We start from the raw sequence: 25,630 nt of genomic DNA, 5'->3' as shown, positions 1-25,630 counted from the left end.
TAATGCGCTACTTTGTTTGACCGCCTAGTTGTTAATGAACTATTATAATTAATTATTATTATTACTAATCGTAATTAATTTGGGAACTCCGAGGAGAAGACCTCCCCTGTCATCTTCGAGGGTCTGGAACTGCTAGCTGGCTGCCCGGTGAGACCTCGCAGCCTACTACTGTCTTTTAAAGGACTTTAGTTATAGATAGAGAGAACTAATCATTAAATGTGTACATATTAATAAATATACACTTAATCATTTCTATAATACTGCTTCACTGGTACTCCTTTCGGGTTGTGGTTGTTGATTAAGTGGCTTAGTGTTACGTCTGATATTGTACGCCTGGTTATCGCACAGCAGGTATATTTCATTCCGTAACAGATGGGGGCTCGTCCTATTTGAACCATAGATCGCAGATTTCGCTCTGTTTTCATTCATGCTGTTAGGCTACTTTGGGAATTAGCAGTGTTACTTTGCTTGGTACGATTTTTCGTCCCGCGGGGATTACAGTAGTACCAGTTTTGGATTTTAGTAACAGTGTTATTTTGCTTTTTGCAACATTGTGTCCCGGCTGTAGTAAATAGTTTTGATATATCTTTTGATTACACTATTTTCTTGGTAGCGTTTGTATTGCCATTTACCACATACCCGTACCAGTTTATTTTCGGTATTTTGTTGCCGCTACATGAAAGCTGACCTTCTGTTGATTGCGGAGCATTTTAAAATCGAAGTGCTCCACTCTGATACCAAACTGGCCCTCAGAGCTAAGATTACGACCGGTTTACTTGAGAGTAAGGTACTGTCTGAGGAGGACGCTGTCCCTGGAGTATCCAGCGTTAAGGTCGAGAGCCCTGACATTACTAAAAACCAGCAATACGCTCTGGAGGTGAAACGGCTAGAGCTGAGGGTGAAAGAACTAGAGTCGAGAGGTAGAGAGTTGGAGGCTCAGGTGCGTTTGAAGGAGTTAGAGGTGGAAGCTATTCGGGTTGGTAGCAGGGCACAACCAGCTGAGTTTAGTTTCAGCAGGAACGCTAGCTTGGTTCCTCCCTTTCGTGAGGCTGACGTGGATAGTTATTTCCCCATGTTTGAACGCGCTGCCATCTTGTTGAATTGGCCCAGGGAAGCCTGGCCACTGATGCTACAGGGCGTGCTGGTGGGTAAGGCTCAGGCTGCTTTGTCGTCGTTGTCGTTGGAGCAGTCTCTCGATTACGACACGGTGAAAGCTGCAGTCTTCAGGGCTTACGAGTTGGTTCCGGAAGCTTATTGTCAAAAGTTTAGGCAGTATCGTAAAACCGACCGTCAGACTTCTGTTGAGTTCGCCCGTGAGAAGGAGAACTTATTTGATCGCTGGTGTACTGCACAGGGAGTTGAGACGTTTGGGCAAATGCGTGATTTGATTATCATGGAGGAGTTTAGGGATTGTGTGCCTGAACGTGTTGCCCTCTATCTGAGCGAACAAAGAGTTACTCAGATCGCTCAGGGTGCGATACTGGCGGATGAGTTTACCATTACACGTAGGGGCGTGTTTTCGGAGAAATCTCCACCGCGTAATAATTACGTCACTTCTCGGAGGGATTCCTCAAATGGCTTTGCCGGTCCGTCTAAACCCCGTTCTCCCGTTTCTGGAAAGCTGGAGGATTCGGAGGCGGAACCGAAGCTTGTGTGCAATTTTTGCAAGAAGCCAGGTCACATCGTGGCTGATTGTTATGCCCTGAGGAGGAAGAACGAATCTTCGAAAGGGGTTGCTCTTGTCAATACGTCTTTGCCTAAGTTTGAACTTAGCGGTATGTTACCCCATAAAAGGGATAGTGCTCTTAAGGATTTTGCACCGTTCATTATGGACGGTTTTGTGTCATTAGCTGATGAGCCTGGGGTTTCTAAACCAGTTAGGATACTGAGAGACACAGGTGCGGCAGTCTTTTATTTTGGAGGATATTTTGCCCCTGTATGAGAGGTCCTCCATTGGCACGAGTGTCCTTGTACAGGGTCTTGAAATGGGCTACCTTAACGTGCCGTTACATGGTATTCTGTTAGAATCGGATCTCGTGACTGGTCGCGTTGCGGTGGGTGTGAGACCCAGTCTTCCTGTGGAAGGAGTGTCCTTCATTTTGGGGAATGATTTAGCAGGAGGCAGAGTTTTGGCTAGTCCTGAGGTAACACCCGTTCCTCTTGTCAATGATCCTGACGAACTTGCGCAGAAATTTCCTGACGTTTTCCCCTCTTGTGCTGTCACCCGTGCTATGACTAAGCGATCTGAGAATGACGATGACAAGTCTAGTGATGTTCCTGTGTTAGAGGACGTTTATGACTTAAGTGACTCGTTCTTTGGGAAGCTGGAGCATGGAGTGCAGTCACCCCCTACTGGGGTAGACGGGGATGACAAAGCATTTGCAGTTGTGTACACAAAGGTTGATTGTGTCGACGCGCTCGAGAAGCTGTCTCTGGTGCAAGATCAGTTGATCGTAGAGCAGAAGAGAGACACAGATATATCTGCTCTCTTTGAGACAGCAATTTCCGAGGTGGAAATTGAATCAGTGGCCTCTGGTTACTTTGTCAGGGGCGGAGTACTGATGCGTAAATGGACACCAGTTGACGCTTCAGTTCTGGACGACTGGCGCACTGTCCATCAGATTGTGGTTCCGTCTGCTTATCGCAAGGAGATACTTGGCCTTGCTCACGATAGCTGCCTTGCTGGACATTTAGGCGTGAATAAGACATATGACCGTGTGCTGAAGCACTTCTTTTGGCCTGGGTTGAAGAAGGACGTTGCCAGATATTGTCAGACCTGTCCGGTGTGCCAGGTTACGGGGAAACCGAATCAGAAAATTCCCCCAGCCCCGTTGTACCCCATTCCGGCAATCGGAGAACCGTTTGAAAGGGTACTTATCGATTGCGTTGGTCCATTACCACGGACTAAGACGGGTAACCAATATCTCCTCACTGTAATGTGCGCGTCTACCCGTTTACCCGAGGCGATTTCATTGCGGAAAATAACGGCGCCAGTTGTCGTTAAAGCACTCGTTAAGTTCTTTTCATTGTTTGGCCTTCCTAAGACTATTCAGTCTGATCAGGGATCAAACTTCATGTCTAAGGTCTTTGCTCAAGTTCTTGAGCAGCTTGCGATTAAGCATTGTACTTCGAGTGCTTATCATCCCGAGTCACAGGGTGCACTTGAGCGTTTTCACCAGACACTCAAGAACATGTTGCGTACGTACTGCCTGGAGTTTGAAAAGGACTGGGACGAAGGCGTTCATTTAATGCTTTTTGCAGTGCGGGAGGTTGTTCAGGAATCCCTTGGCTTCAGCCCTGCTGAATTAGTTTTCGGACACACGGTACGCGGTCTTTTGAAGCTACTTAAGGAAAAGTGGTTAGCTGACGGAAGTGCCACGATTCTGCTAGATTATGTGTGCAATTTCCGTTTTAAACTGCATCGGGCGGGTGAGCTTGCTAGGGCAAATCTCGAGTCCTCACAAAGGAAGATGAAATTATGGTTTGATCGGCGCGCCACACTGCGTACTTTCTCGCCAGGTGATAAAGTGTTGGTGTTATTGCCCGTCCCGGGGTCCGCGTTACAGGCTCGCTATACGAGACCATACATAATAGAACGCCGGGTGGGTGACCGTGACTACCTCATTACCACTCCTGATCGCAGGAAGAGGAACCGTCTTTGTCACGTTAACATGCTTAAGTTTTACTGGGACCGTCAGGTCGATGAAACGCATGAGGTGAGGGGCGTGGTGTTGTCTTGCGTTCCTGCATCTCCCTCCGATGAACATGAGGGAGACGGGGATGTGGTTATGCCCCCAAAGAGTTTAACAGAAGGGAGGCTGCGGAATTCGGAGTTTCTGGAAAATTTGGAGGTGCATTTGTCTCATTTGTCGGAATCTGAAAGAGCCGACATTACTAAACTTATTCTTGCGCACATGTCCCTGTTCTCTGATGTGCCCAGTCGCACTCACCTGATAGAACACGACATTGACGTGGGTGTTTATCTTCCAATTAAGCAACACCCTTATCGCGTGAACCCAGAGAAACGTGCACAGTTGAAGAAGGAGGTAGCTTACATGTTGCAGAATAACATTGCTGAACCCAGTTCGAGCGATTGGAGTTCTCCCTGTCTGTTAGTTAACAAACCTGAAGGAACTTTTCGTTTTTGCACGAACTATAGGAAGGTTAACACAGTCACAAAGCCTGACTGTTATCCTCTCCCGAGAATGGACGACTGTGTGGATCGTGTGGGTTCTGCTGCCTTTGTTAGCAAATTCGACCTGCTTAAGGGTTATTGGCAAGTTCCCCTATCTGAGCGTGCTAAGGAAATCTCTGCGTTTGTGACACCGGATGACTTCCTGCAGTACATCGTTATGCCATTCGGGATGAGAAACGCCCCTGCCACTTTCCAGAGGTTGTTAAATCCCGTGGTGTCTGGGTTGCCAGGTTGTGAGGCTTACCTAGATGATCTTGTGATTTACAGTGAGTTTCAGGACTGTTGACTGTAACTTTCTGAGGAGCCGCCTTCATAACAGCAACTTGGGCTTGGATCTCTGTGACCTGTCTCTTCAGTGCATTGATCTCAGTCGCATCGTGGTGTTTGGTCTTAGTCTTTGGTTAAAGCGGTGTTTGCATTGCGGTAACTTGAGCTTGCAGTTCTGCGACTTGCCCCTCTAGGGTGTCAGTTTCAGCATCTGCGGCATCGGAAGCATCACAGGAGTGGGCTGTTTGGCGGTGTGCTGCAGTTCGTAGCTTGGGAGCAATGGGAACTTGCTTGTATAGGCCATCCTGATGAGGAACACCAATTCAGCAAAGGAAGGTAGTTGTGTTTTTTTCCGTTCCAGTTGTAGGTCTGTGATCAGCTCATGGTTCCAACAGCCTCGGCAGCGACTTCGCTCAGAAACAGCGACTTCGCTCCTCCTCTGCAATGCCACCTCTTCTGATGGCTGTACTCAGGATAACTTGCAATCTGTGCAGGTAGCTTTAGGGCTTCTCACCCTCATTCTGCAAGGTGCCCATGAACTTGGCAACCAAATCATCTCCATCTTCTACTGAGCCATAGACTGAATCTAGGAGCTCAAGATACACTATGGGTAAGGCTCGAGGACTCACCTGCTTGATAACGTCTGTGGCAGGAGGCAGTAAACTGTCTATGATTTTCTGTGTTCTATGCAGGTCAGAAATGGATGGATCAGTCATCAGGAATTCAACACTCGCACGCCAGGTGTCGTAGTCTGGTTCGCCATTAGGGCGGGGGCTCTTCCCAGAGTAGACTCGAAGACGAAACGAGACCTGGTGGGAGACGGCAGCTTCGTTCTTCACAATGTGTTCTATTACCATCTTTTGTACACTAGGAGGGTTAACTGTGTTCATGGGGAGGGCTGGGTGGATTATCACGGGGGCGTCGACACCATCTGTTCCTGTTGGGAACGTGGCTTCAGGGTCACGGGGGCTCTTGTAAACCAGGGGCAGTCGGGGCCTTAATGTCTGCATGGCAGAGCTGCCATCAAACTCAATAATTACATAACGGTGGTATTCTGAGTTTGGGTCATCAATTAGCAAGTGGCGATTAATAGGGCCATGGATCACTAAACTTTCCTCAAGCTCTGTGTCTAGGCTAGTTTGGGTAATGCCACTAACAATTACAGAGTTAGGGATGTCTACTTTTTCCAATTTTCAGCATATCCATTGTGAAAGTCTTTTAAATGGCTTTTATCTACTTTTGGCATTTTTTTGGTGGGATCACTCTTGGTGCAAACACAATTGCTGTGTCCCAAACGGCATACTTCCATGCTCCGAGTGCGCATAGCGAGCATGCCTCCATCTTGGAGTGCGAGTCCAAACCGAAGTTCGGTAGTGCGGAGCACGGATAAAGTACCCGGATGCGCACTCCATTTGATCAAAATTTGAAGTGTGCATCCGTGCATGCTCCGACTGGGAAAAATACCATAATTCCTTTCGCGAAAACGGTCAAAAACAACGGTAATGGCGGATGACATTCTAGTGTAGGCTACTCTCTCGGATTGGAAACTGAAATCATGTCATAGGGAAATGGTACACAGGAGTTGGTATATAAAGTGGTACAGTGTTAATGAATAACGCAATATGTAAAGTATCAGTTGTTTTTTTAGTTTAAAGATATGTACTTTTAACGAGTGTAACGAGCTATATTGAATACATCGGTGCTAATCGTCGGGTCCCGTTTTGAATTATAAACTGCCGTTTTATCCTTGCCACTGCCCATCTTTTCATTTAATTTGAAATACACCCCTTGCCTATGGAGTAGCCACCACAAACATGACCGGCTCCATAAATGTTGCCTAACTGAGTACCCAGCGCGAAAGTATACAGCGCGAAAATAATGAAAAAACAGACAAGACTGTTTACAATGAAATGGCAACTTTATTATGGGGTTGACAGTACACTGAAAGCTATCCAAACTGCAATTAATATTTTCCAAGCTATCGTTGCCTTCCACTGCTCTTCTGACAGCAAAAAGAAGAATTCAATTGAAGTGGCTAGCTCGCAAAAAGTTGCTGATATTAGCCTACTGGTTAGTCTAGATCATAATATTTCAGTAGCCTACTACTTTAGTGTGAGCATCTATCGACCGGGTTCGTTAGGTAGACAGAAAAACATCAGATTTTCAACTGTAGTCTATATAAAATAGGCAAAATATAACTAACAACCTGTACCTAGTTATGTAGAAAAAAACGTCCTTGTTATCCTCCGGAGGTAATTTTTTCAGTACTTTCGCAATTTTTTTCTGTGCCGGGAAATATGTCAGAGGTCGCCCAGTGCTAGCTTTAGTTGCTACGGGGACGTGTATCTGCCACTGCATAGAGATTAATGGAACTTGTCTTTACTTGAGATCATATTGTAGAAGTGTCCCGTCTTGTGTATTTCAGGTTAATATGAAAAAGGCTGGTCCCTACTAGCATTTCTAGCAATCCGTTACATATTCAGTTGTAACCCAAGTAGCAGGAAGCAAAATAGCCATTAAGAAGAAGCGACATTTGCACTACTTAATGTTCGCGATTATGGAATTAATTAGTATATCAATATAACTAAAATGTATATGTATTAAGTTGGATTTTTTCCCATTTAGACAGTTATGTGTAATTTTTACAAGACTTGCATTTAAATAGGTAACGGAGTCCGGTCCGCTTGATTAAATATGAAATAAATGCGGTACCATTTCACATGGTCGATAATATGTCCTCTCACTCTCACGTTATTCCCCTCAGGTTTATTACCGGAATTTTACCGATAGTTACGGCAAAGGTTAAAGGTTATGGGTCAGATGTCGTCACGAAGTGCATCCCACTCATTTAACTGTTTCTCCATGCTACTGCACTTCCATGGTTTGGAGTGCGTAGTCCCAAGCATTGCCTGGAGTGCGTATTCCGGAGCACGGTAGTGTGGAGCATGGAAGTTTGCGGTTTGGGACACAGCCAATCGCTCTCCTGGCTGGCTCGCCAAATGATTTCCTCTGTAACAAGTGTTTCAATGCTAACACCGTTACTAGAATGGATAAAATCAGGTAAGTATGGACCAGATCAGAAGACAACAGATTCGACTCGAGAGAGAGGCGGTTTGCACATCAAGAATGAAGCACGCGGAAGCAGGATCTATATGTCAAAGGTAAGAAAATTATTTTTTAAAATTAAATTTTCCCTATTTGGTTCTCTGTACCTTGTTTTTGTTACAAAGTAGAAAGCATTAAACAACAACAGTACAAAATGGGAAAAGAAAAAAAAATACAAGTTGGTCCCAAGACCTTTTACTTTGTGTCTGTATTTATATTTTCTCTGGTTCCACTAATTTTTGACTATTTTTCCCATTTTTATACCTTAACCATACTTTTAGTATTTCTTTGATGTGTTTCGGTCTAACCCATATTTTTAGTTATTTGGTTCTAGTATAATTTGTCACTAATTTGACTTTAGGACTTTTATTTGGGAACCAGGACTTTTATTTTGAAACCAAAACCCTTATGTAGTACTATTGAAAGTACCTATGTAAAGGAAACTTATCACACTATAACACCAAAACACTTTTCTAAAATACTAACTGCAAATCAGTCCGTGTGGTTGTTGGACCACTTTTTGTTGAGTTACAGTTTGTAAAATTTAAACACTTGTCCTACCACCGGTGTAGAAGGCACAATTGAACTCTTTCCTTCTCTTTAAAATTGCAGGTCAATCACATGGGTGGCTCGTCAGTCCGCACGCCGCTGTAGCTCTCCAGGGAAGGCAAGCAGGGGCAGAGGAATCCAGGATCCAGCACAGCAGTTCAAATCGAACAACAAAAAACCAACACACACAAAAAAAAACCCGGCCTTGCAACACAAAGGCAGAAGACTCATCAGTAGTCTGTACATTCAGATATTAAGACATAGTATCACTGTGAACATCTAAATGTACACTTGCACTTCCCATTTACTCTGTTAAATAAACTTGGTGAAAGCCCATATCAATGTCAATCTGTTCTCATTCTGTCAGCATATCTGATCCGATTACACGGAAGTAGAATTAGCCCACCATTAGCTCACTCAATCACTACTCATATCTTGCAGTGCTTTCCAAGCTCACCCACTGACGTTCCTCGCAGCACTAGCTAGCTAGCTAGTTAGTTACGTTAGCTTTCTAACAACGGTACCACGACATACACTCGTTTTAAGTAACGTTAAACAAGAGTCACGCGATGTGGCTAGATATGCGATTACACAGGAGATACACTTTCAGAACACAACCGGAGAATTCTCAGATGCCCTATTCTAGCTACGTTAGCTAGATAGCCTGCAGATTAGCGTTATATCACATTGTCCCCGCTCAATATATTTTCAGCTTGCTATGTGGCGAACTGCCTGGTCGTCTCCACCACCGTACCAAAGCAGAAACAGCACCTCGCTGTTAGCCCGGCCCCACCCCCCACACTCACACATCATACACATTGCTGTTAGCCGCGAGTTGCTATAGCTACCCAATTAGCTAGCTACTACTACCAGAGTTTAAATCACATGAAGCTAGCTACTAGCGACCTTCCCATTTCGGTTTTTGTATTACGACTACTTTAACGTTATCGTTTCTGAACACACCCAACTAACTGATACTACGGCAGTGAAAAAGATAGATAGTCTTAGAATGGGACTCACCAAGGAATATGTCCAAAGTTGTTCAAGTCAGTTTCAACGTCTTATGGCGAAGCAGAAATTCTCTTTCACGCGATGTTGCCCAGGGCGATAGAAAACGTTGCAAACCTTCGTTATTTTTTATAAATCTCTGTTCTTTCAAGTTACTGTCACTCTCAAAAAATATCTGCAATTGTATCATAAATTCACTTGTAATTCACTCGAATTAGCTTAATCTGTTCAGAGAAATTTTGCAGTCCTGTCACTCAGCCATCTTGACCACAGGAGTTAGGCGGGCTTGTCATTGACTGACCAATCACACAAACTTACAACAATCGTTATCCCATTGGTTGCTAATCTTCTACAACTTATCTTCTGCACTAAGAAAATGTATTTTCCTTATTAAAATCATTTTCTTTTGTCTCTATTGAATGATAATTTACTTAACTGCTACTGGTTATTTACAATTCCAACCTGAGCTGCACCGCCCGACCCACACTCCAGACCGCTGAGGAAGTGGCTGAGAAAATGACCGGTCTGGTGGTTTCTCAGGCCAGAGAGACCAACAACACCTCAAGAACCGGGCCATTTTTAAACATTTCTTACCGAGGCCACAATTAGAGGTGAACTTATCTCCATGCTTCATGACCAGAGAGACAGGGATTAGCGGTACATTTAAATTATTTATCTAAATGAACATTAGGTCAAATTAGATGGTGTTCAGTCTGTTAAACCACCGACAGCACAGGGCAGCAAGTTCAGGCGGTTCCCGGGATCATGCGTTGAGGCACAAGGAAACTACTAGCTCTGTCACTTTTGGGGACATCTTTTCCTGAATGGAAAGTAGTAGCTGACGCTGTACATTACTCTCTAAATTAAATCTGTTTAATAATCTGAGTACCCAAGAAAAATGTTATGTTTGGTTTCCTCCTTTCAGTCTGAACAATCACGGCAGACTTGTCAATAGATAGCTCCTAGTGACGTTCTGTACACCTGTGTCAGATAACTTGGATTATTTAGTGTATTTAGAGACAGAACGCTCTGAGAGTGCTGAAACTAGTGATGGGAGAGTGACACTTCACGAACCCTGTAATGGGCGTAGCAACAACGAGTTGACAATCGTTGCTTTGTTCAAAACACTGAAAATTTGTAAGGCTAAGGGTGAAGCCACACATCGTCTGATAAGGAGCTACTCTGTAATCGTCTCAGTCCATTTCAATGGGAGGTGATTTTTCACGTCCACGAGGGATCAACCCATCAGATTAAAGATCCGTCATGTTCACACGATCTGATGTGAAAAGTCAATGTAGGATAAAAATACATTTGACGAACGCTGTTTAAAAAACAGGAAACGCCCACATGCTCCAAAGATATTTGGAGAGGCGAGAGTGAAGCCAGCTGATCACGTCAGAGGATGCCTACAAGTACGCAATGAAGATAGGCATCAGCTCTGAGAGGAAATATCCCTACATGGGCATGGTACATAAACCCCCACTTCCTCATAAAACATACTCACAGGGCACTGTACCCAAACAGCTTTTTAAAAAAATTTTTTTTAAGAAATACAAACCTCAGCTGTACTGCCCTGTACCCTTACTGAGTCAAACTGCTGTAGCTAAGTGGGTATTGGCTTGTTTTGTACTTGGATGGGAGATCTCTAGTAGAAAATACCTTAAAACCTTGGGGCTGAGTTTCGTGCTGGGTGGGCAGTTCTGGGCCTGGAGAGCCGGTCTATATGTAGGTTTCTGTTTCCACTAATTACTCTGGCTAAATTAGATAAATGACTGCATACACCAACACTGGTTCTCTTGTAAATTAGATCACAGCAAATGTTTCACTTAGTGACACAAAAACAATAATTTATACGCTACATTTCAACAAATGGAGCTAATGTCAGGGCTGATTAAATAATTTAGGCCAGAACCTGCAAGAAAACCAGAAACAGATACGGCTTCCATTGCCCACCTGTGGTCTTATGTGTGTGTGTGTGTGTGTGTGTGTGTGTGTGTGTGTGTGTGTGTATGTATGTATGTGAGTGTGTGTGTGTGTGTGCCTGTGTGTTTATGTGTGTGTGTATATGTGTGCCTGTTTATGGGTGTGTGTGGGTGTGTCCCTGTGTGTGTCTGTGTATGCCTCCTCAGGAGCAGAAGTGTGCCTTTGACAGATCAGACAGGGTGGCCCAGATCTGGGACTCTAAGGAGCTCCCTGCGGGGAACGAGCGGGTCTTGCGGGCAGTCGTGGCCGTGCATGGGCCCGTTTCTGTAGGGATCAACGCCAGATCCACAAACTTTATCTTCTACAAGAGCGGTAAGGCCAGAGCCTTCTGCTGGGAGGGAACCATGGGGACACACTGACCCGTTGACCTGGAAGTATTTCGTATCCCTGCATGTGATTGGCTGAACTGCAGAGCCAGTCGGGCAGTTGAAGGTTTCACTGGCACAGTGTGAGCTCTCGGCGGGTCTTATTGGCTGACCTCTTTCTGACCTCCCGCACAATTGGATGAAATCTTAATTATAATGAGATAGGTATGAGTGTGTGAGTGAATGGTGTGTGTGCCCTGTGATGGACAGGTGAACTGTCCTGGGTGTATCCCTGTTAAAAACAATATTCTATCTAATACATAAATTAGGTCAACATCTGCATATCAATAAACTTTAAAAATAAATTCTTTGGGGTTTACTGGTCAGTCAATCACTCACTCACTCACTCACTCAATCAATCAATCAATCAATCAATCAATCATTCAATCAGTACAAGTGCAATTACGGTATGTGATTGAAAAAATAGCCAGGATACACTGATAAAACAATTTATATGGAATGACCACATTCATTAAAAGTTGGAAATGTACTACCTACTGACATTTAAAAATCATCCGCCATATTAAATAAACACTTCATGTCTTGTTTTTACGATAACCAATCCCTTGGAGGGAAATACATTAACTCTAGATAAGACCTGCCTTGTCTGTGTACGACAGAAATAGCCACAGCAAATTGGAAGTAGCGGTGCAAGGAGAATGTGAACGAGGGGTTGTTTTATAGTTTTAAAATCAGATTACCAGGATTGTTTGGATTGTAATGGCTCTGAGTGTCATTCAAACCATTATCCACGCCTCCCAGCAAGGTGTGTCTGTGTTTTGAACAAAATGTTTTCCGAAAACACCCGGGTAATGACCACATAGCGACATCTGCTGCAAAAAATAGAAAAGAAACTAAACTTGAAATTAAAATGAGTTTTTTTTAGTTTGTTTTTATCACTGAAGCTATAGTCAGTATAGGCCTATACTGCTTACCACTAGAGTAACGCTCAAAAAGCTGTGTTGGTCTGAAGTGTACTTGTCTTGTGTTTGTATTTAAAGCCAATTATCGCTTATTCAATATACTTTGAGGAATCAGAGTGTTACTTTAAAGTCTCGCAACTTGAATTGATTATGTACACGATCAGGGTGTTGAGGGGGATGCATGTTGATTAAGGGTCATTTAGGTGTAGCAGATAAAAATACTTTAATCGAACAGAATGAGGAAATAGAGACCAGTGTTCCGGCAGCCTCAAGCCTTTCCTGCGCGGTTATCGGCCCGAAATAACTTTCACATGACTGACAGTAAGAAGAAGTGAGAGAGCTGCATAAAGTGAAAGAGAGAGAGAAAGAGAGGGAGAGAGAGAAAGGGAGAGAGCGAAAGAGGGACAGACAGGGAAAGAAAAAAGAGAAAGAGGGAGAGAAAGAGCTCGTAGATTGTTGATCGCGACATCAAGGAGGGCAGACTTCGGGCCTCATCTTCTCCCGTTGCCAGGCGACCACGCGGAGACAGGTGCTCTTTTCGTCGGGACACGGTCCAGTGAGGAGTGTTGGGTGATCCTGGTCTCACCGTCAGACGCAGCGGTAAGAGCGCTCTCTGTCCCCGAGCCGTCAGAACGGGTCCTTTTGCGGAGTGAGTTTAAACGCTCAACCGGTGTCCTGCACTGAGTGATTTAACACAATGTTTATCCCTGGGCCGGTTTTGATCTGCTGTGCTCAGTATATGTAAATGGAGCAGCCCGTAAGGTAATGAAGAGTAACTACAGGGTTATTTCAAATGCATATATTTGAAACATATTTGCATGTATGGATTTCAAACATGGTATGTATTTTACTCTGTGGCTTACGCCTTTGTGTCACCTACAAAGCAGCCTACCGGCATCTGTGCAGTGATTGTAGTATAGAGCTACATTCATTATTTCTGAAGTATTCAACGTTTTTTTTTTTTACAGGAAAGACTTGAGCGTACTTTTGCCGGTTGCACCGCACTTCCTTGTTTTTCATTTGTAGTTATTCTTTGAGTAGAAAGAGGAAGTGAGCTTGAGAAACCTGGAGTCATGCAACAAGACCAAAGATAAAGCAATTATTTCAGGATAAACACCTTGTTCAGGGATAGACTGGCAGCGGGTCCGTGTGGATATGAAAGCCACTGTCCTCTGCTCTCTACCCCAATGCCTCAGCTGCAATATAAATCCCAGTTTCTGTATAAGTCTCTTTTTTGCCACTGTGATTATGATTACTTTCCTGGCATTTAGCATAACTGCTAACCCTGAGCTGGCCAGAGGATTGGTTTCGTCTCCACAGCTGAGTTGAACTTGAGATTTCTTCAAACCTGGAGGTTTTTATCCCCACTGGGGAGTTTTTTTTCTTACCAAACTTGCTGTTTTTTTAGGTGGGGGTGATCAGGCCTGGTCGTTCCTATATTCTATTACATTACATTACAAGAATTTAGCAGACACTCTTATCCAGAGCGACTTACACAACATTTTACACAGCATTTACATTGCATCCATTTATACAGCTGGATATATACTGAAGCAATGCTGTTCAAGTACCTTGCTTAAGGGTACAACTGCAGTGTCCTCCCTGCACACCTGGGAATCGAACCTGCAACCTTTAGAGTACTTCATACCCATTATACTACACTCCCGCCCCAGATATACTACACTATATCCTTCCTGGTGTCCCATAAAATGTCTTGGTGATGGTGTCTCGGTAGAAAAGATTCTATACAATTTGCTGGAGTCAATATGTTGCCATCAGTGGCGTAGGTTTCGTTTGAACATTGGGGGGGGCACATTAAGCGGGGGAAATTTTGAGTGCCAAATATTTAATTTCCTGCATTCTGGTGAATTTTTATGCACCAATTTGTGCCTTTTCTGTATCAATTTATGGTGGAAATGTCTTTATTTATGTAAAGGAAAACGCAAAATTCAGGGGGACAAATGCACGTGTTTTGTTGCCTTGGAAATTTTGTGACTTCTTCATGCACTGTATGTCTGTCTTTTTTTTCATTTTTTGTTTGCCTTGAACTCACTACCCCCCTCCCCCACCCACCTACTCCCTTCTTCTTCAGAAAGTATTGTTAGGATGCATGCCCTGCAGAACTTCTTTCTATTGGTCCTCGGGATCATTAGCCACGCCTCCTCCCATCTCAACCTGACTCTGAATGGTCAGTGGAAGGACTGGAAGGACCTTCACAATAAAGAGTATGGCAGCCAGGTAAGCGTGTCAAAGTCCACACGTCTTTTTTTCTAGGGCCTTGATTGGCTGCTGATTGAAAAGAGCCTACAAAAACCTGCAGACACAGAGGCCCAGACCTTAGAGTACAAACCTGCAAACACAGAGGCCCAGACCTTAGAGTAAAAACCTGCAGACACAGAGGCCCAGACCTTAGAGTACAAACCTGCAAACACAGAGGCCCAGACCTTAGAGTAAAAACCTGCAGACACAGAGGCCCAGACCTTAGAGTACAAACCTGCAAACACAGAGGCCCAGACCTTAGAGTAAAAACCTGCAGACACAGAGGCCCAGACCTTAGAGTAAAAACCTGCAGACACAGAGGCCCAGACCTTAGAGTAAAACCTCAGACACAGAGGCCAGACCTTAGAGTAAAAACTGCAGACACAGAGGCCCAGACCTTAGAGTAAAAACCTGCAGACACAGTGGCCCAGACTTAGAGTAAAATGCCAGTGGCAGACCTTAGAGAAAAATTAGGACAGCGATGCCGATAGAAGCCTGTGGAGCACGTGAACCAGGAAGTACCATTTTATATCATATCTTTGTCTGTGTGGTAGGAATAAAATATTTTACCTCGGAAATATAATGTGATTTTTCCTGCAAATATATATATATATATATATATATATATATATATATATATATATATATATATAATGCAAGCCGTTGACATCAATATTTGAGCGGAAGTATTTTATTTTTGCTGTCAAAAATGAATGGAGCCCAATTGGGAAACTTGCTTCTTGAGTGAAAACATAGATATCAACAGGGGGCGACATTACCTCCGGTGCTGAGGTTGAGAACCAAAAGCTGGCCCAGACACAGTGTGGCACCTAATAGTAGTACTAGTAGTAATTTATTTCGGTCCTTATTAACAATTTTCCAAAAAGAATGCACATAGAAATAGATAAATAACAATAAGGCATTAAATTAAATTAAAAGGAAAAAAATAAATATTGACCGAAAAGGTGTTGGCTGAAGCTTTAGCTTATTATACCTACCATTTTTACATAACATATTCTAATATGCATCCCTTTCACTACTAGATGTAGGCTATACAAAAACAAATCAGAACAGAAACAAAAACTAAAGTTCCAAATGTTTCATACACAATAATGATCATCGTTTTATATTTGTTTAACACATTATTTTTAAACATTTTTTTAAATTTGCAAAGTGAACTACACATTCTTAATTCCTTGTCACAACTATTCCACAAATTAACCCCTTTGACAGATATACTTCTCATCTTTATATTTGTCCTTACCCTTGATTTTTTAAACATACCTATTCCCCTAATTTCATACTGGCTCTCTCTAATTTCAAAAAACCTCTGAATACAGTTAGGAAGCAAATTATTTTGTGCTTTGTACATTATCTGTGCAGTTTTAAGATCAACTAGATCATAAAATTTTAAAGCATGTAAGTCAATAAATGCTTTGGTTGGTTCGTAATAATCCGTTCGATTTATAATTCTTATAGCTCTCTTCTGTAGGGTGAAAATTGGATAAGTGCTGGTTTTGTATGTATTTCCCCATACCTCCACACAGTAGGTAATGTATGGAACTATGAGAGAACAATACAGTATATATAGTGATTTCTGATTCAAGATATCTTTAGTTTTATATAATATTGTGATGGTTTTAGACATTTTTGTTTTCACATTATTTATGTGTGGTTTCCAACATATTTTATGGTCAATTATAACGCCCAGAAATTTATTTTCATACACTCTTTCTATTTCGACATCATTTATCAGAATTTTTACTTGATTATTGATTTGCCGATTACCAAATATTATAAACTTTGTTTTACTTACATTCAGTGACAACTTTTCAAACCATTTCTTTAAGACTTTCAATTCCCTTTCCACTGTATTCAGAAGCCCTTCCAAACATTTCCCGGAGCAATATAAATTAGTGTCATCAGCAAATAAAACAAATTTTAACAATTTAGACACTTTACAAATATAATTTATATACAATATAGACAGTTTAGGGCCTAGCACAGAACCTTGTGGAACCCCACAAGTAACCTTCAACAAATCAGATTCAACGTTATTTATTTGTACATATTGATGTCTATCATCGAGGTAACTACTTAGCCATGAGTGTGCTATTCCTCTAATACCATATCTCTCCAGTTTCTTCATTAATAAGCCAGGTCAATGGTATAGAGTGCTTTTTTTAGGTCTAGAAACACCCCCACAGTATATTTCTTGTTGTCCATTGCAGTAGAAATCTCTTCTACCAGTTCCATCACTGCCATTGAGGTGGACCTATTAGCTCGAAGGTCATACTGATGGTCACTCAATAAATTGTGTTTTTCTATGAAATTATCCAATCTTTGCACAAATATTTTTTCTAAAATTTTTGAGAACTGGGAAAGCAGAGAAATTGGTCTATAATTGGAGAATAGACGTCTATCTCCACTTTTATAAATAGGAATGACTTTTGCTGTTTTTATTTTGCTGGGAAATATACCTGTTTGGAAGGATTGATTGCAGATATGTGTCAATGGTTTCACTATACATTCTATAATATCTTTTACTAACGACATATTAATTTCAGTCCAATCAGTCGACTTTTTATTCTTACATTTTTTAACAATGTCAAGTATTTCCTTTTCAGCAGCACCTCTAATAAAGATGGAGAGTGTTTTTATGAACAATGCCTTCATCTACACCATCCATATTTCTCGGCTCCGCAATCGTGTTTGCTACATTGTATCCAACATTTACAAAATAATTGTTACATTTATTGTCGATTTCTTTTGTTTTATTTATAATTGTATTGTTATCTTTTACAAAGTAATTTGGTTTGTCTGCTTTTCCAGTACCCTTTTTAATTAGGCTGTTAAGCACTCTCCGTGTTCCTTGAGTGTTACTCCTATACTGCTCCAATAGTTTGTGATAATGCTCTTTCTTATTAGATCTCATAATACTTATTAATTTATTTTTATGTATCTTATATTTGTTTTCTGCTTCTATTGTTCTAAAAATCTCCTAAATAATACATTTTTCTTTTTACGTGCGTTCTTTATCCCCTTGGTAATTCATGGCTTGTCCACATATTTGTGCTTCCTTGTGAGTTTTCTTAACGGACAGTTTTTTTCATAAAGCACAATTAATGTGGACAAAAATTTCTCATAGGCTTTGTTAGGATCATCATTAGCATAAACCTCGTTCCAGTTTTGTTTCCTTAGGTCCACCTTGAGGGCAGCGATGGCTTCTGGTGTTCTCTCTCGAATCCATTTACAAGTGTTAGACCTATTTTCTTTTTTATCTTGATTATTGTAGAGTGTCCTTAACAGAACACAGTCACCTTTGAACCTGTAGGAGGAGGAGGAGCAGCGCAGGTCAGTCTGGGAGAAGAACACGCTGCTGATCGAGGCCCACAACCTGGAGTATGAGCAGGGCATGCACTCCTATCAGCTGGGCATGAACCACATGGGAGACATGGCGAGTACCCAACCTGCACCGCCCAACCTGCACCCCACAACCTGCACCGCCAACCTGCACCGCCAACCTGCGCCCCACAACCTGCAACATCCAATCTACACCCCATAACCTGCACCACCCAACCTGCACCCCACAACTCACACCATCCAACATGAACCGCCCAACCTGCACCAATTGACCCACACCCCACAACTCACACCACCCAACCTGCACAGCACAATCCACACCATCCAACCTGTACCACCAAACCTGCACCACCCATCCTGCACCATCCGACATGCACCCCACAATTCACACCACCCAACCTGCACTGCTTAAACCACACCACCCAACCCACACATCCAACCTGCACCACCAAACCCGCAGCACTTGACCTGCACCCCACAACTCACACCACCCAACCTGCACTGCCCAATCCACACCACTCAACCTGCACTGCCCAATCCACACCACTCATCCTGCACCATCCGAACTGCACCCCACAATTCACACCACCCAACCTGCATTGCTTAATCCACATCACCCGACCGGGACTGCCCAATCCACACCATCCAACCTGTACCGCAACACCTGCACCCCACAACTCACACCATCCAACTTGAACCGCCCAAACTGCAGCACCAAACCCACACCTCCCAACCTACACCACATAACTTGCGCCGCCCAATCTGCACCCCACAACTCACACCGTCCGACCTGCACCACCCAGCCTACACCACCCAACACACACCACCTATTCTGCACCACCCAACCTGCACCGCACAACTCACACCCTCCGACCTTCACCACCCAACCCACACCAGCCAACCTGCACCATCCGACCTGCACCGCCCAGCCCACACCACCCAACCTGCACCTCACAACTCACACCATCCAACCTGAGCTGCACCGCCCGACCCACACCCCAGCAGAAGCATTCCTCTGAAGGAGCATTAGCATAGCGCTATCACACTGGAAGTGGAGGCTTTTGCACAACAACACCAACAAATCACTTACTAAAAAAAGATCAATACAATGCAATGTAGTGGTTTGGCTCTATAACTGGGCTTATGTAACTCAAAGTTTTTGGGGCCTTCAGCACAATCCTTTCCTTGAACTGCCTCAGTAAACTTTCAGCGGTAGAAAACTGTTTTCAGTGAGGAAGTATGCTATGTAAGTTGCTCTGGATAAGGAATAGTTAACTTCACATGAATGAAAACATCTCAACAAACGGATTTGATAGTGACAGGTTTCTGCTGGGACAGACTTGGCACAGTAGAGAGCTAATTTCCTGGAAGATGAGTTCCTCCTGGGCCAGTACTGAGAACTCTGCATTGCTGTTTCACATGGTGTGGGTGGGGGTGGGGGTGGGGGTGGAGGGGAGGGGGGGAATCACAGACAGAACAGCTCGCATTACCAAGTCAAACTTACAGAGGAATCGTTACCCAGCACCTCATCTTCTCCTCCTGAACCATGTCTTCTCCCCCCCTCCACCCCAGACCGCTGAGGAAGTGGCTGAGAAGATGACCGGTCTGGTGGTTCCTCAGGCCAGGGAGACCAACAACACCTTCGCTCTCGATGACATCCCCACAAAACTGCCCAATGCCATCGATTACCGCATACTTGGCTTCGTCACGCCGGTCATAAATCAGGTCAGTGTGTTCATAAAGAGACGAGGACCCAGGAACCGAGATCCAGGAACCAAGAACCGGGCCATTTTTAAACATTTTTATTACATTATAGGCATTTAGCAGACGCTCTTATCCAGAGCGACGTACAACAAGTGCATAGGTTTCATGATGTAGAGACGCAAAAGAAACACTAGAGTGAAGTAAGGATCGTAGTGCCAGAAGTGACCACATCGATCAGGACTCCAACCCTGTAGAGTAAGCTTGTTCAGCAGCAAGAATCCTACCAAGTACAAAGTACAAACTAGCACTGGAATCACACCTAATCATACAAAAACAATCCTGCCAGATACACTAACATAATCAAATTATCCTAGCTAGGTACAATGAGCTGAACTATAGGCTAGGGAGGGGTGGGGAGAGGTGCAGCCTGAAGAGATGAGTCTTCAGTCTGCGTTTGAAAGTGGTGAGATTCTCTGCTGTTCTGACCATCACGGGGAGGTCATTCCACCAGCGAGGGGCCAGGACAGACAGCAGATGGGAGCGGGAAGTGCAGACGCGAAGAGGGGGAGGTGCCAAGCGTCCAGAGGTGGCAGAACGGAGAGGTCTGGCTGGTGTGTAGGGTCTGATGATCCTCTGAATGTACCCTGGTGCTGACCCCTTAGCTGCCTGGTATGCAAGCACCAAGGACTTAAATTTGATGCGAGCCATAACAGGCAGCCAGTGGAGGTCAGTGAGCAGGGGGGTGACATGGGAATGTCTGGGGAGGTTGTAGACCAGATGCGCTGCAGCATTCTGGATGAGCTGCAGGGGTCTGATGGCGGATGCTGGCAGACCAGCCAGTAGCGAGTTGCAGTAGTCCAAGCGGGACAGGACCATCGCTTGAACCAGGAGCTGGGTTGCGTAGGTGGTGAGGAAGGGGCGGATTCTCCGGATGTTGTACAGGAAGAACCTGCACGTTCGACTCACCGCCGTGATGTTCTGGGAGAGGGACAGTCTGTTGTCCATCACCACTCCAAGGTTCTTTGCGGTGGGTGATGATGACACCACAGTGTCCCCCAGGGAAATAGAAAAGTCAAGAAGGTTAGAGGATGGAGCAGGGATGAAGATCATCTCCGTCTTGCCTGGGTTCAGCTTAAGATGGTGGTTATCCATCCAGCTCTGGATGTCCCTCAGGCAGGCAGAGATGCGAGCAGAGACCTGAGTGTCAGAGGGCGGGAAGGAGAGAAAGAGTTGGGTGTCATCGGCATAACAATGATAGGACAACCCATGGGCAGAGATTACAGGACCAAGAGATTGGGTGTACAGGGAGAATAGGAGGGGACCAAGGACAGAGCCCTGGGGAACTCCTGTGGCAAGGGGGCGAGGTGCTGATACTGCACCAGCCCAGGCGACTTGGAAGGAGCGACCGGAGAGGTAGGACTCAATCCAGTCAAGTGCTGTGCCACAGATCCCCATAGCTGCCAGGGAGGACAGGAGGATGGGATGGTTGACGGTGTCAAAGGCAGCAGAAAGGTCTAGGAGGATCAGGACAGATGAATGGAGGACAGGACAGATTCTAACGGAGGCCACAATTAGAGGTGAACTCATCTCCATGCTTCATTACCAGAGAGACAGGGATTAGCGGTACATTTAAATGATTTATCTAAATGAACATTAGGTCAAATTAGATTAGTGTTCAGTCTGTTAAACCACCGAAAGCACAGGGCAGCAAATTCAGGCAGTTCCCGGGGTCATGCGTTGAGGCACAAGGAGCAATACTGCCCTCTGGTGGCAGCAGGGGAAAACTACTAGCTCTGTCACTTTTGGGGACATCTTTTCCTGGATGGAAAGTAGGAGCTGACTCTGTACATTACTCTCTAAATTAAATCTGTTCAATAATCTGAGTACCCAAGGAAAATGTTATGTTTGGTCTCCTCCTTTCAGTCTGAACAATCACGGCAGACTTGTCAATAGATAGCTCCTAGTGACGTTCTGTACACCTGTGTCAGATAACTTGGATTATTTAGTGTATTTAGAGACAGAACGCTCTGAGTGTGCTGAAACTAGCGATGGGAGAGTGACACTTCACGAACCCCGTAATGGGCGGAGCAACAACGAGTTGTCAATCGTTGCCTTGTTCAAACCACTGAAAATTTGTAAGGCTAAGGGTGATTCCACACATCCTGGGATAAGGAGCTACTCTAATCGTCTCAGTCCATTTCAATGGGAGGTGATTTTTCATGTCCGCGAAGGATCAACCAATCAGATTAAAGATCCGAGATGTTCACATGATCTGATATGAAAAGTCAATTTCTAATTTTAGTTCCCCAGTCCATGTAGTTCAGTTAAAGATGTCTTGTTAATTACAGCTCTATGGGGACTTCCAAAATGTAGGATAAAAATACGTTTGACAAACGCTGTTTAAAAATACGCCCATAAGCTCCAAAGATATTTGGAGAGGCGAGAGTGAAGCCAGGTGATCACGTCAGAGGATGTGTGGCTTTACCCTCACTCTCCCACCAAAAACCGCAATAAGGAGTAACGCTCCCCTATGGTGGACACGGGTGGAATGACAGCGCCACGGTTCCTCCCCAGGGCTCCTGCCTTTCCTGTTGGGCCATCAGCGCCGCGGGGGCTCTGGAGGGTCAGCTAATGAGGAGCCGGAGGAAGCTGGTGCCCCTCAGCCCCCAGAACCTGGTGGACTGCGTCAGGAGCAACTACGGCTGCAAGGGCGGCTACATGACCAATGCCTACAAGTATGCAATGAAGAAAGGCATCAGCTCTGAGAGGAAATATCCCTACATGGGCGTGGTACATGAACCCCCACTTCCTCATAAAACATACTCACAGGGCACTGTACCCAAACAACTTTTTTTATTTATTTATAGAAATACGAACCTCAGCTGTACTGCCCTGTACCCTTATTGAGTCAAACTGCTGTAGCTAAGTGGGTATTGGCTTGTTTTGTACTTGGATGGGAGATCTCTAATAGAAAATACCTTAAAACCTTGGGGCTGAGTTTACTGCTGGGTGGGCAGTTCTGGGCCTGGAGAGCCGGTCTATATGTAGGTTTCTATTTCCACTAATTACTCTGGCTAAATTAGATAAATGGCTGCATACACCAACACTGGTTCTCTTGTAAATTAGATCACAGCAAATGTTTCACTTAGTGACACAAAAACAGTAATTTACACGCTACATTTCAACAAATGGAGCTAATGTCAGGGCTGATTAAATAATTTAGGCCAGAACCTGCAAGAAAACCAGAAACAGATACGGCTTCCATTGCCCACCTGTGGTCTAATGTGTGTGTGTGTGTGTGTGTGCGTGTGTGTGTGCCTGTGTGTGTATGTGTGTGTGTATATGTGTGCCTGTTTATGGGTGTGTGTGGGTGTATGTGTGTGTGTGTGCCTGTGTGTGTTTGTGTGTGCCTCCTCAGGAGCAGAAGTGTGCCTATGACAGATCAAACAGGGTGGCCCAGATCTGGTACTTTATGGAGCTCCCTGCGGGGAACGAGCGGGTCTTGCAGGCAGTCGTGGCCGTGCATGGGCCCGTTTCCGTGGGGATCCAAGCCAGATCCCCAAGCTTTATCTTCTACAAGAGCGGTAAGGCCAGAGCCTTCTGCTGGGAGGGAACCATGGGGACGCACTGACCCATTGACCCAGAAGTACATTGTCTCCCTGCATGTGATTGGCTGAACTGTAGAGCCAGTCGGGCAGTTGAAGGTTTCGCTGGCACAGTGTGAGATCTCGGCGGTTCTTATTGGCTGACCTCTTTCTGACCCCCCGCACAATTGGATGAAATCTTTCAAGCTCTGAAACTAAAACAAACTCTCCGGTGTAATGCAGAGGTGGAAAGTCCATGGGTCAGAAAGTAAAAGTGGCATTGTGGGTAATGACACAAAAGTGGCATTGTGGATAATGACAGAAAAGTGCTATCGTGGGTAATGACGCAAAAGTGGCTTTGTGGGTAAGGACACAACAGTGTAGTGGCAGTTTACCACAGGTAAGAGCAGCTCACCTGTCCCGCCGTCTCCTCTGCAGGTGTTTACTATGACCCCAAGTGTAGCGGGGAGTACCTGAACCACGCCGTGCTGGTGGTCGGCTACGGCGTCACTCCCACCTGCAAGAAGTTCTGGATCGTTAAGAACAGGTGAGCTCCGCCGACCCCGCGACACGCCCTGGTCCGGAAAGAGTACGCAGCTGACAGACAGCGTGTTTTACAAGGAGCTCGACGCTCGGAGCGTGTCTCCAAGCGCTCTGCCGCGGAGCTGGGAGGCAGTTACGCTTCAAATCAGTCAGCTCAGCCAATGAAACGCAGCCTTGAATCAACCCCACCCACACCCACACAACCCACAATACCTTATATTCAGTGAAAAGGTATTCTTTTCATGCAGTATGCAGCTCTGGCCTACAGCTCTGGCAGTTGTGCATTATGTTTGGGTTGTGGAGTAGAATAACAACAGTAGTAGATACAAACTTTCACTTATGTGCAATGGAAAGTGTGTTCCAACAAGCAGTCAAGAAATGCTAACCTCTTGTCCTTGTCCCCAACTTTCACCCCCCCCCCACCCCACGCGCCCTCCCCGCCCCGAACAGCTGGGGGCAAACATGGGGCGATGGAGGTTATATTTTGATGGCCCGGAACAGCAGAAACCTCTGTGGAATCGCCAACCTGGCCAGCATCCCCATCATGTGACCACCAGGGGGTGCAAAGAGGCCGAAAAGTGGAAATATAGCTCTAATCTGAGCATGACCTGTGTGCCTGTGCCTGTGTGTGTGCATGTGTGTTTGTAAGTAGTTATGTGTGGGCGTGTGTGCGCCCTGTGCGCGCGTGTGTGTGTGTGTGTGACACGTTGTGTGGTTATGTGTGTACATGTGTATGTGTTTGTGCGTGTGTGTGTGTGTGTGTGCATTATGAGGGAAGATTATTAAGACTGTCCACAACTCTCTTTCAACTTTCCTCACATTAGCCAGCTAATATAACAGCATTTTCATCTTCTGGGGTTCATTTTTTTGTTTGTTGATCTTGGATCAGCGGTTGGGGGTAAAATAAAAGAGCCTAGTTTATCCAGTGCCACACCTCTTCTTTCATGCAATGGACAGTGAAAGTGATCATACCATCTCTGCAGCTGTCAAACACACAGATGGCAGTGAACACACACTTGTGGATTTACAAATCTTTTCAAAAAGGAAAGAAAATGTGAAGAAGAAAGTGTTGATTGATTCTGCTTGGAGTGCTGGGCAGGTTATTCAGTTACTGAGACACCTGAGCCAATCACAAAGCTTAGTTTCTGTACTGATGGCTGTCTTTGCCATCATTTGCATAGAAATGGGTGGAGCTTGTGTTTGTATGAGAAACAACACACTTGTATTGAAACTTGGTTTCATCTGACCTAACATGTACTCCTGTATTTAATCCTGTATTACTCTAGGCCAATGGCCAAGATGAAGTTGCATACAGAATTTCACTTTGCATTTTAAATTAAAATTAAAATTTTATATTTACAATCCTGAAAAGAGTCTAAATTGTCCTAGGTATGAGTGTGTGTGTGCCCTGTGATGGACAGACGAACTGTCCTGGGTGTATCCCTGTTATAAACAATATTCTATCTAATACATAAATTAGGTCAACATCTGCAAATCAATAAACTTTAAAAATAAATTATTTGGGGTTTACTGGTCAGTCACTCACTCACTCACTCACTCACTCACCCACTCACTCATCATCAATCAATCAATCAATCAATCAATCAATCAATCAATCAATCAATCAATCAATCAGTCCAAGTGTAATTACAGTATGTGATTGAAAAAATAGCCAGGATACACTGATAAAACAATTTATATGGAATGACCACATTCATTAAAAGTTGGAAATGTACTACCTACTGACATTTAAAAATCATCAGCCATATTAAAGAAACACTT

At 44.3% G+C, this 25,630-nt stretch overlaps 1 protein-coding gene and 1 long non-coding RNA gene across 2 annotated transcripts; both read left to right on the top strand.

The window, feature by feature from the left end:
* Positions 1-7,194: 7,194 nt before the first annotated feature.
* On the top strand, positions 7,195-8,346 carry LOC135260219 (uncharacterized). The gene is made up of 2 exons (XR_010331507.1): positions 7,195-7,623; positions 8,180-8,346. It is a non-coding gene; the product is annotated as an uncharacterized LOC135260219 (long non-coding RNA).
* Positions 8,347-12,594: 4,248 nt separating this feature from the next.
* LOC135260203 (cathepsin K-like) lies at positions 12,595-25,367 on the top strand. Its single transcript, XM_064345409.1, has 8 exons — positions 12,595-12,995; positions 14,488-14,633; positions 17,989-18,111; positions 19,590-19,742; positions 22,296-22,511; positions 23,140-23,305; positions 23,744-23,852; positions 24,299-25,367. Exons 2-8 carry the CDS (start codon positions 14,502-14,504, stop codon positions 24,396-24,398), a joined length of 999 nt encoding a protein of 332 aa, XP_064201479.1. The 5' UTR covers positions 12,595-12,995; positions 14,488-14,501; the 3' UTR covers positions 24,399-25,367.
* Positions 25,368-25,630: the final 263 nt, after the last annotated feature.

This window comes from Anguilla rostrata, chromosome 8, assembly GCF_018555375.3.
Source record: "Anguilla rostrata isolate EN2019 chromosome 8, ASM1855537v3, whole genome shotgun sequence".
NCBI lineage: Eukaryota > Metazoa > Chordata > Actinopteri > Anguilliformes > Anguillidae > Anguilla > Anguilla rostrata.
This window is presented reverse-complemented; position numbering and strand designations above follow the sequence as displayed.

Bases quoted from the DNA above. Each gene is read 5' to 3' on its own strand.
- LOC135260203 (XM_064345409.1), top strand. From the start codon at position 14,502: ATGCATGCCCTGCAGAACTTCTTTCTATTGGTCCTCGGGATCATTAGC. The intron at 22,512-23,139 runs GTACATGAACCC...GTGCCTCCTCAG, and splicing joins AATATCCCTACATGGGCGTG to GAGCAGAAGTGTGCCTATGA. The intron at 23,306-23,743 runs GTAAGGCCAGAG...TCTCCTCTGCAG, and splicing joins CTTTATCTTCTACAAGAGCG to GTGTTTACTATGACCCCAAG.